Source organism: Doryrhamphus excisus, linkage group LG12 (genome assembly GCF_037039965.1).
Source record: "Doryrhamphus excisus strain RoL-2023G ecotype Guam linkage group LG12, RoL_Dexc_Guam_v1.1, whole genome shotgun sequence".
Classification (NCBI taxonomy): domain Eukaryota; kingdom Metazoa; phylum Chordata; class Actinopteri; order Syngnathiformes; family Syngnathidae; genus Doryrhamphus; species Doryrhamphus excisus.
The window spans coordinates 11,123,641-11,135,441 of record NC_136368.1 but is presented as its reverse complement, the minus strand read 5'-3'; the positions used below and the strand labels follow the sequence as shown (position 1 = coordinate 11,135,441).

General features: G+C 40.2%; 1 protein-coding gene across 5 annotated transcripts in view; it reads right to left on the bottom strand.

Annotated features, from left to right (window-relative positions):
- Positions 1 to 2,139: 2,139 nt before the first annotated feature.
- The window catches only part of LOC131135526 (histone deacetylase 4), a 60,121-nt gene continuing 50,459 nt past the window's right edge, over positions 2,140 to 11,801 (bottom strand). For all 5 annotated transcript variants that reach the window (XM_058081539.2, XM_058081534.2, XM_058081536.2 and 2 more), the window contains exons 24-26: positions 6,555 to 6,639; positions 6,276 to 6,417; positions 2,140 to 4,547 (exon numbers count right to left, since the gene is read on the bottom strand). In XM_058081539.2, coding sequence (XP_057937522.2) covers positions 4,508 to 4,547; positions 6,276 to 6,417; positions 6,555 to 6,639 — 267 coding nt within the window. In that variant the 3' untranslated portion in view covers positions 2,140 to 4,507. The remainder of the gene's footprint in view (positions 4,548 to 6,275; positions 6,418 to 6,554; positions 6,640 to 11,801) is intronic.

The window sequence follows — 11,801 nt, the reverse complement described above, 5'->3', positions numbered from 1 at the left end:
CTACAGCAGTTTTTTGTAAAAAAACGGACTTCAATTTCAATATTCTGTGTACTGGTATTGTACAGTACAGTTTCACTTTCAATATTTGCCATATACAATGAATCGTAGATGTTGACATAAACAGATCCCACTGTACGTGAACATAAGCCCTTTGTCTGTGTAATATGTGGCCTTTTATTGTGGCCAGGCAACACACCTGTACAATAATCTATACATACAATACAATAATACTTACATATAATTCCACACTATTGCTGTGTAATCAGCATGATTATATACCACACCTGGTGGATAGATTATCTCGGCAAAGGAGAAGTAATACGAATACAAGATAGTACAAGACACTGTGCAGCCACGACCTCTCCCCAGAAAAAAGAATGTCAAATAGAAAACAATATGGACAGAGCTGACAGTAGGACTTTGAGCGCTTGATCTTTGTGCTGATATATGGCAGAAGAAAGACAGACAGGTAGAGTAGACATACTGCATCCAGACATAAGGATCATGCAGAGAAAGAACTAGAATCAGTGCAGGCTGCCTAAAAAAACAGGTCCCGGTCCTGACTGGACTGAACTTCAAAAGGATCACAACACAAAGATATGCTTCCTCATAATTAATGGAAATTATAAGAAAATGAATGTTGCCCTTTTGTGTGTGTGTGTGTGTTTTTGGACATTGTTTTAAGATGGACCGCGGAGCCAGGCAGACAGTTTAGCCAGACAGTGCTAGTTTTGGCTCCGTTGGAAAAAGTAAATCATTCAACAGAAGAAAACCCAAGTCTGCTGCTGTTATGATAACTGGCACTGCTGTGAAAAAGGTTCTGGGAATATTGAGGAATGGCTTACAAAATAACATATATGCCCCCAGTATACAGTATACACACACCGATGCACACACACTCACTCTAGGGATGCTCCAATTGATCGGCCACCGATCAGTGTGGGCCAATTTCCATGAAGTGTGTGATCGGCTTATGCTGATAAATGCCTTTCAATGCAGATCTCAAACGCCAGTAACATGTGGCTCACACTGTTGCGCCCGTAGTAATACCTGCTTGCAGTGTAGTGTCTTGTCCTAATGTGGAACTGTGAACTGATTATGTGATGCACTCAATTGTAATCTGATGCATGTTCAAATGAAATAAAACCATTACCATTAATAGTAGGTAGTAGGTAGTAGGTAGTGTCCTCTGCCCACTATTCTTCATATTTTGAATAAAAAAATGTTAATACGGCATTTCAAGAACAAACACATGATGGAATCTGGTGAATTTTTGAGCAGTGATCATCAGCCAAATGGTAGCTGAAGCAGCCAAATAGACGGAAAGCACTCACCCATATCTGTGTGGCAGTCAGAAGTCGAAGCAAATAACCCCAAAAATAATTGAATGCATTGGACGAGATGACCAGCAGCTCCAGGCCTTAACTAGAACCGTGCCTGTGGTCTTCCATTTCCTCACTATGCTCTTCAGAGTGGAACCTGACAGCTGACCTTTTGTATCCTTCCCCTAGACCATGATGTTGAACAATCTCTGCTCTCAGCTCATATGACAGTTGTTTTTGAGGCTACCATGTTGCTACTCTTCAGCTAAGATGCAACTTGCAATTGAACACTTTGAATACCCTTTTTCATGATTGGCTTCACCTGCGTATGCAGGTCAAGGGTCAATGAGCTTACCAAACAAATTTTGTGTTCTAATAATTAGTGTGGGTGACTACATTTATGCACCTGCCTACTTTTGTTTAAATAATTATTGCTCACTTTCTGTCAATCCTATAAACTTCATTTCACTTCTATACATTCATATTTAATAAAAATTTTTGATTCCAACAACCAGTCATTTATAAAGGGAAATCCTAAACTGTTTTAAACCACTGTACTGTTGTTGCGATTGTTGTTATTACTATCTCCATTATCATTGTCGTTGTTATAATTTCTTTTGTTTGTATTTTTGTATGGTGTATTGGTGTGTCTTCTCTTTTTTATTGTTTTCTGTGGATTTTATTTGGAGTTGGATTGGGGTGGAGCTGGGGGTGTCGTTTTGTGTTTTCTGTCCTTTGTTTCATTTCATAAATAAATCAGATGGGTCAAGTTTATGAATTGTAAAATTCAAATTTAATATTGTCTCAGGTTTCTGGAATTACTAAAATGTAACAGGTGGCATATAAAATGCATTTTTTTTCTACAATCAAAAGTCTACAGACAAGAACATTTGGAAAAGTACAAATACAGTAGATCCCGGCTTTTTGCGGGGGTTACGAAGTGGCACAAACAAGCGAATGGCAAAAACAGGGAGTAGATAACTGAAAATTTTGCATTCCCTTCATGCTCTCTGCTGCTTTACTTGCAATAAAGCTGTCTGTTGTAATTATTAGATATGATTCAGCAACATAACCCTCTGCCATTGTGCACTCAGAAGTCAACAAGCTAAATGCTCAATCCGAGTTCACATTGGAAACCATAAAAGTATTGGTATGCACCACTAATGAGTGATGATGTTTGAGGATCGATAAAACAGATGGACTGCGAGTTACAGTCCAGCATTTGGTTGTCAGGCTTCAACGAGCTAAACCTGCTCAAGTCAGACGATGTCACGTTGTTCCGTCAGTTCAGATAAAAACTACAAAAATAAAATATTTTTTTTCCCCGCATATTTGCGGGGATCCACTGTATGAGCGTGAATATGTGAAGCAGGATTGGTGGGTAAAGGCAACAAATATCTGGTGCCACAGGAATGAAAATGTCTACAACTTGTCATCATAGACCAAAAGATTAATTGATAAAAAGCACAATCAAACAACAAACCGAAACCAAGGACTGCAAATGGTGCCTTCAGTGACAAAGGGCCTACAACACGTAAGAACGCATTCATACTTGTTATAGAATATAATCATTTCTTTTCATATATAACTCTACTATGAACAGACAGTAAATACACAATTGTATACAAAGTAGAAACATTTCCCACAAAACCCCTCAGTCCACAACAGCACGTTATTTTTCCAAATGTCAGAACCCTCATCTGTCGCAATGTAACACACACCAAGAAGGCAATATAAAGAAAATATACAAAATGATAAAAAACACAAACTCAACATCACTCAACATCCCTGCAAAGACTGAGAAAAATGGAAAGAATGTCATTTGTCATAAGCATGTGGCACGAATATTGAGGGCAGTCATGTCCAAAAGTCCAGTAACCAACAACGAATGTCACGATGTGTTTACTGACAATATTCATTAAGCCTGTGATGACAATGTAGGTCACACATAGGAAAGAAAGTAGCTGCCCAAAAAATGGAATCTACAAAATAGCTACAGATATCATAAAATCAAAATAAATGAAATTCTGTATTTGTTTGTTGATCTACATTTTTTTTAAATTCTGGGGCAAGGACAAAAAAAACCTCCCCAAAACATGGGAAATGTGCTGTGAACTGCATAGACGTACACACACCTGCCACGTGCTCTAACACCTGACATTTGGGGAGCAGATGTCCAAGCAGCTGTGCTTGTGCGGCCTTGCTGCACCCCTCTGGAAACTCTCTGGTGGTTTGGTCCTTGTTATTGTGGAAACAATGTTGTCAAAAACTCACATTTCCATCCTCACATGTTGAAATATTCACGGGGGTCTCTTTTTAAGAAGATGTTGACATTAGGTGAATTGATAAGTGACATTCTACACAATGCAAAGACAAGATTGTACTTTTCACAGGTCTTACAGTACATGCTACTTGACATTCTCCCAACTTAAATGTAGTTTGGGAATTTTAAGACTGAAATGGATGGCTGGATTTCACCTTCCAAGATTAGATACAAATGAAAATGAAAGGAGAAATGTGCTGCAGGGCATTAAAGGTAAACATGCTAAGTCTGTGCCACTAACATGCACACATCTTGCGGACATCTTAGATAATAATGCGGTCGGATTGGATTTAATTGAACCTGTTTTAAGGCATACTGTACTCAAACTATTCATACTAGTTGAATAATAGCAAAACTAAAGGCACAAATGCATTTTTTTAACGGTCAGTAATTCCGGAATGAGAACACTTACAGACATGGGAATGGAAAATGTTCCATTCTTTCCAATAGTTTGAAAAATCCATCCTTGATGCAGAATCAAAATGTGATGGATGTATTTGGATGGATGTGTGGAAGTATTAAAAAAAAATACAGCAAAACACAAACTGTACATGTCTTTGACTGGCATTCTAAAAAGTACCAAAGAATATGTATTTAGTTTTTGAAAATTACTGGCACTAAATGTCGAAATGATGGAATATGAAGGTAGTACTGAGTAGATAATATCACTGTTTTTGCTAACCATGCTGCGCACAGTTAATGAGAGAATGCACCAACACAGCGTGTCCACTTGCCCACCATCGTCAGACAGCATCTTGGCATGACAAGAGCACGGTTGCAGTAGTGGTAATGCGATGAAGATTGTGCTGTGTGGGTACACTCTCATACAAAGTCTCAGTGCTCGAAAGCCAACAAGGCCTCTTTATAAGAGACCTTCCTCTTCCATCGGTTCCTCTTCAGCCCTAGAGAGGGAAACATACATGAATATAACTCTCTTTCAGAGTATATAACATAAACATGTACAGTACCTCACAAAAGTGAGTACACTCTGGATGAAAATGCGTATTGGGGAGTGCATTATTTTCTTAACTCTCTTGCAGTTCATCAAAACAAGGCAGACTGCCAGGAATCCTCTTCCACTCCTCTATCACGACATCTGATGGATGATGTCTCCTTGCACTACTCCCATCTACTGTTTGAGGATGCACCACAAATGTTTAATAAGGTTTAGGTCCATCACCTTTGACCTCTGCATCTTCCACAAGGCAGCAGTCGTCTTGGAGGTGTGTCTGGGGTCCTTGTCATGTTGGAATACTGCCCAGTGGGTGGCTCAGTTTACGAAAGGGAGGCATCATGTGCTCTTCTTCAGTATGTCAAGTACATGTCGGCATTCATGTTTCTCTCAATGAACAGTAGCTCCCCAGTGCCAGCAGCACTCGTGCGGCCTCAGACAGGGGACCTCCAAATTCATTCACATGTCGAAATTTCAGACTCAGTAAATAGATGTGTATCATTGTGAAAGATTAATTGATTTTCCAAATAATTAACAAATAAAAACTATTTTGGCATTTGATTAGTTGTTTTTTTTTAATGAAAATGAAATTGATCAACATTTTTGTCTCTTTTCTGATATGTTGTGGGTGCAACCAATACCTGTGTGACAGTTCATATTGATTTGATCCATTTACTACATTACTGGATTAATCAAAAAACAACAAGCGTCAGATTAATCAACTAAGAAAATAATCATAAGTTGCAAATGTACTGTCATGTGAATAAATTATGAAATTATTGGTTTGTTTCATTCATAATTTCCAGGAGATTATAGCTAGGTAATGTAGCTAGAAGGGTTGGGAGGCCATTCAAATGTTTTCCGGGATGTGTGGCCTACTGTGGGCTTTCAAATAAGTATCTTAGAGTAACTTCCCTGGAAAAACAGATTAATCAATTTCTTTTTTTCTCTCCAGTTATTCATAATTTAATCTTTTACAAAACAGAATAGTGGTAACAACACAAAAATATTTTTCCGTACTTCAGTTTCTTTCCATTTTCCATACTTGCATAGGAACCCTGCCCAGATCATGACACTCCCACCATCATGCTTGACTGTGGACAAGGCACACTTTGAATCAAATAGTTGATCGTGGTCTCACTGACAGACTAACTTCCCCATCCCTTCAGTTTCTGCAGCGATACTGGCAGTACTCATACATCTATTTTCCAAACACAGCTTCTGGATATGACGAAGAACACATGCACTCTTCGGTTGACTATGGCGAGGCCTATTCTGAGTGAAAGCTACTCTGTATGATCTTGGCCAACATGCTGCAGCTCAGTTCCAGGTTGTTGGCAATTTTCTCATAGCCTAGAACATCTTTATGTAGAGCAACAATTATTTTGGTCAGATCTTCAGAGAACTCTTAGCCATGAGGTGACATGTTGAACTTCCAATGACCAGAAAGTGTGAGAGCCATAACACCAAATTGAACACACCTGACCCCAATTTGCACCTAGTCACATGATACCAGGGAGGGAACATGGCTAATTGGGCCCGATTTGCACATTTTCACTTTTGGGTGACTCACTTTTGTGAGGTACTGTTATTTTGATACTATGTATTCTGTAACTATCATCTTTAAAATGAATAAGTAATACAATTATACTTCATGCTACCAGTTAGTACTACCTACTTCTCTCCAATGTGCTTGTTGGCAACAGATAGTGAAGCCATAGCAGAGACAGTCTCAGCCTCCTCAGCATCACGCCTTAGGGATTCGCTCAAAGAGCATCCAAGCATGGAGGCCGAACGTTGTAATGAGCGCCAGTATTTACCTGCCACCAAGACAAGAACAAATTAACTTTTTTTGTGTTGGTCTGTAAGCCTTTTTGTACGTGTAGACTAGCTGCTTTAACATGTTATCAATCAAGTACATTGGCAATGATGAAGGAAAAGGAAAACAATGACTTACTGTGAGCTTCAAGAACTTTCTCCATTGAGTGGACAGCATTGGTGTGTGGTCTTTGATGCAACACATCATCTGAGATGGGCTCCAACTGAAACAGAACAAATATAACAAAATATTTCTGTGTAGGAGCTTTGTGCAAATCAGTTCTTGGTTTACTGAAGTTATTAGTGATGGTTGCGGGGTCTGCTTAAACGTTCAATGACTGGGAGCATTGGCTATGTACTGCGGGGGAAATAATTATTTGATCCCCTGCTGATTTTGTATGTTTTCCTCTTTGCAAAGATATGAACAGTCCATTACAGTCTGGTTGGTGTACCTTCACAAAAAATCAACAAAAAATGACAAAACAAACATTAAATTCATTCATTTTCTACCGCTTATCCTCACATGAGTCGCGGGGGTTGCTGTCTTCGGGCAAGAGGCGGGGTCCACCCTGGACTGGTTGCCAGCCAATCACAGGGCATATATAGACAAACAACCATTCACACTCACATTCATACCTATGGACAATTTGGAATCACCAATTAACCTAGCATGTTTTTGGAATGTGGGAGGAAACCGGAGTACCCGGAGAAAACCCACGCATGCACGGGGAGAACATGCAAACTCCATACAGAGATGACAGAGGGTGGGATTGAACCCTAGTCTCCTTGCTGTGAGGTCTGTGCGCTAACCACTTGAGTGCCGTTCTGCCCAAACATTAAATAAAGATTATGAATTAATTTGTATTTGATATTTGATCTGCAGGCAAAACGTGACTTAGTACTTGGTGAAAAATTCATTGGTAAGGACTGACGTCAGATGTTTCTTGTAGTTCAAAGACTGTGCCTATCTCAGGAGGGATGCTGGTCCGCTCCTTTTTACAGATACTCTCCAAACTCTGAAGGTATCAAAGGTCTGGTAACTTGGCAAAGAGAGGTTTTAGCTCCCACCACAGATCATCTATGGCATTGAGGTTCGAAGACTGACTAAGGCCAGAATGTTCTCATCCAAGATTCTGCAGTACATGGCCCCGTTCACCACACCCTGAATGCAGTGAAGTCCTCCTGCACCCTCATTGGAGAAACAGCCCAAAAGTTTAACAGTGTGGATAGTGGCCTGATGGTTATGGGCCTGTACATACTATGTATGCCTTCTTGAGCACTTGGGTGGTTGATTTGTTTCCTTGGTGTCTGTGGTACCAAGTACCAACTCGTAACCTCACCTGAACCTTCAACTGTTGTCTCCAGGTCACGTTTGAATGTGAACCGCAGGCCAAGAGGTGGAGAACAAACTGAAGTTGCTGACATAATCAAAAAATGGGCTGCAGTTTCACACCTCAAGAGACCTACTACTTTATGACAAAAACTACAATACGGTCTTTGTACTGTGACCCACCCCAAGGACACACACATGGAAACTGCGCGCACACACAAAGCATACATGAAAACTCTGGACCGCTCACACACACACACACACACAGACACACACAAGGACAGTACAGTTAAGCTAACAACACTATCCAAACTGTAGGTCACACAGCTTTTTTCCTCAAAACACCTTCCCAACTCGGAATCATTTAATTTCCCTGTTGGCAGGCACAACACTTTTGTCACTCATTTCCAGTCATGCATCCCGATTCTAATCAATTATGACCCCTGGTGACATAAAAATAAACCGACAGGAGCAAACAAAGAAGACTCTTGTGCGAATACTTGGAAGTTGGTATGCAAGAGCCAAAAAGAAGAGGGAAATGTCAACTGCTTTCTTCAGCCAGGTCAGAATATTTCTTTTAATTTGAACAAATAACATGTGGGAGGGGTCCTTTGGGGAAGAAGGAAGAGGCAGTGCAGGGAGAAGGATACTTTAATCCTGCTGTGTCACGCCAAGCTTCGTCATGCATACAGGAATAGACTGGGTACTGGACATTGGACACACATAATGTGTATAATTTATAATCAATTATTAAATATTTGCCTGAAAATCTTACTCAGCATTAAAAATCTAAGTAGGTTTGCGGTCATTCATTTATTCCACTGACATATTGATTCTCACTGTAATCCGGGATGTGTATGAATATTCATTCATTTTCTACGGCTTATCCTCATGAGGGTCGCGGGGGTGCTGGAGCCTATCCCAGCTGTCTTCGGGCAAGAGACAGGGTACACCTCGGACTGGTCGCCAGCCAATCACAGGGCACATATAGACAAACAACCATTCACACTCACATTCATACCTATGGACAATTTGGAGTTGCCAATTAACCTAGCTTGTTTTTGGAATGTGGGAGGAAACCGGAGTACCCGGAGAAAACCCACGCATGTACGGGGAGAACATGCAAACTCCACACAGAGATGGCCGAGGGTGGAATTGAACCCGGGTCTCCTAGCTGTGAGGCTTGCGTGCTAACCACTCGTTCGCCGTGCAGCCCCATATGGGATGTGTAATTTTGTTTGTAAATACAGGAGGATTCAGTTTGCCTAGTGATGCCTCTGTTTTTATTACATAGACAGTTTGACAGGCAATAATAAAGGCAACAATAACTGAACCAAGGCAGATTACTTAATTTGTAAAAATTCTACTGCAATACAGCAACATTATATTCACAACTTGGTGGAACAGGCAATCTAAACTCATTCAGGCCTAGCCATTTTTCAAAAGCCGTCCCCATTCTTGAGCTATATAGAGATGGTATATACCAAAAGAAAGATTAAACTCTCATCTTACATCAGAAAAAAGCTAGTTTCTTCCTTTTTTTCCGTGCATTAGTAATCAATAGTAGAACATAGGTAAGTTTCAGCAAAATATCAGTTCTCAACAAAAAAGGGAGAAAAAAAGGCTTTAATATTATTATCTTATATAGGCTTTAAATATTTCACACATAACATTCACTTTGAGACAAATTTAGCCATATATATTTAGCCAAATTAATAATAAACAACAATGCCACAAAATAAACAGCACACAAAAATTGTATGTTTTAGATAAAAATAAATTTTCACATTTGCAGCTGAAAAGTGTGAGTGCAAGTGTATGCACAGTTGTGCACACATGTACATGTGTTAGAATTTCCCTTCAATGCGTAATCTCCTTCACGCTACACGGCGAGATGCCTTTTCACTTCCTGGTTGCTGCGGAGCATGGATTTCTATGGGAGCGTTGCATGGCAAGCTCGTAAAAAAGACACTTCTGCCACCTTGTGGCCGTTTTTTTTCATCTTAAAACTGCACCAAACATGTCCGCTTCTATTGTGGAGTTGCATCATCACTTACTTTTGCCTCTCCCGCAAAAAAAAAACTAAACTAAAAGATGTATTGGGTTGAAAAATACATATAAATATGTCTTTGGTAGCGAATGAGTTAAATGGCGATACAGTATCCAATGTAAGCATTTTGTAAAGTTAAAAACAGTGTACAGTGAAGAAAATAAGTATTTGAACACCCTGCTATTTTGCTATTTCTCCCACTTAGAAATCATGGAGGGGTCTGAAATTTTCATCGTAGGTGCATGTCCACTGTGAGAGAGATAAACTAAAAAGAAAAATCCAGAAATCACAATGCATGATTTTTTAACAATTTATTTGTGTGATACAGCTGCAAATAAGTATTTGAACACCTGAGAAAATGAATGTTAATATTTGGTACAGTAGCCTTTGTTTGCTATTACAGAGGTCAAATGTTTCCTGTAGTTTTTCACCAGGTTTGCACACACTGCAGGAGGGATCTTGGCCCACTCCTCCACACAGATCTTCTCTAGATCAGTCAGGTTTCTGGGCTGTCGCTGAGAAACACGGAGTTTGAGCTCCCTCCAAAGATTTTCGATTGGGTTCAGGTCTGGAGACTGGCTGGGCCATGCTAGAACCTTGATATGCTTCTTACGGAGCCACTCCTTGGTTTTCCTGGCTGTGTGCTTCGGGTCGTTGTCGTGTTGGAAGACCCAGCCACGACCCATCTTCAATGCTCTGACAGAGGGAAGGAGGTTGTTCCCCAAAATCTCACAATACACGGCCCCAGTCATCCTCTCTTTAATGCAGTGCACTCGTCCTGTCCCATGTGCAGAAAAACACCCCCAAAGCATGATGCTACCACCCCCATGCTTCACAGTAGGGATGGTGTTCTTCGGATTGTACTCTTCATTCTTCTTCCTCCAAACACGCTTATTGGAATTATGACCAAAAAGTTCTATTTTGGTCTCATCTGACCATAAAACTTTCTCCCATGACTCCTCTGTATCATCCAAATGGTCATATGCAAACTTAAGACGGGCCTTGACATGTGCTGGTTTAAGCAGGGGAACCTTTCGTGCCATGCATGATTTCACATCATGACGTCTTAGTGTATTACCTACAGTAACCTTGGAAACGGTGGTCCCAGCTCTTTTCAGGTCATTGACCAAGTCCTGTCGTGTAGTTCTGGGCTGATTCCTCACCTTTCTTAGAATCATTGAGACCCCACGAGGTGATATCTTGCATGGGGCTCCACTCCGATTGAGATTGACCGTCATGTTTAGCTTCTTCCATTTTCTAATGATAGCTCCAACAGTGGACCTTTTTTCACCAAGCTGCTTGGTAATTGCTCCGTAGCCCTTTCCAGCCTTGTGGAGGTGTACAATTTTGTCTCTGGTGTCTTTGGACAGCTCTTTGGTCTTCGCCATGTTACAAGTTAAAGTCTTACTGATTGTATGGGGTGGACAGGTGTCTTTATGCAGCTAACGACCTCAAACAGGTGCATCTGATTCAGGATGATACATGGAGTGCAGGTGGACTTCTAATGGGCAGACTAACAGGTCTTTCAGGGTCAGAATTCTAGATGATACACAGGTGTTCAAATACTTATTTGCAGCTGTATCACACAAATAAATTGTTAAAAAATCATGCATTGTGATTTCTGGATTTTTCTTTTTAGTTTATCTCTCTCACAGTGGACATGCACCTACGATGAAAATTTCAGACCCCTCCATGATTTCTAAGTGGGAGAAATAGCAAAATAGCAGGGTGTTCAAATACTTATTTTCTTCACTGTATATATGCTATTGTGTAATCATTATTGTTAGATGCCAGAGTCATGCATACTTGTTGGAACTTCCAGTGCTAGTTTCTAGAAAAAAAGAGTGAAGAAGTTGTAACTGTGCATCATCCAAACCAAAGCCTGTTTATGATATGTTGATATCATCCATCAATGAAGCGCCCATATAGCCATCACATGTTGTGCAACCTCATTTTAAAAAACTTTTTTGTCAAATGTGCCACTCAAATCAAATTCCTCCAACCAC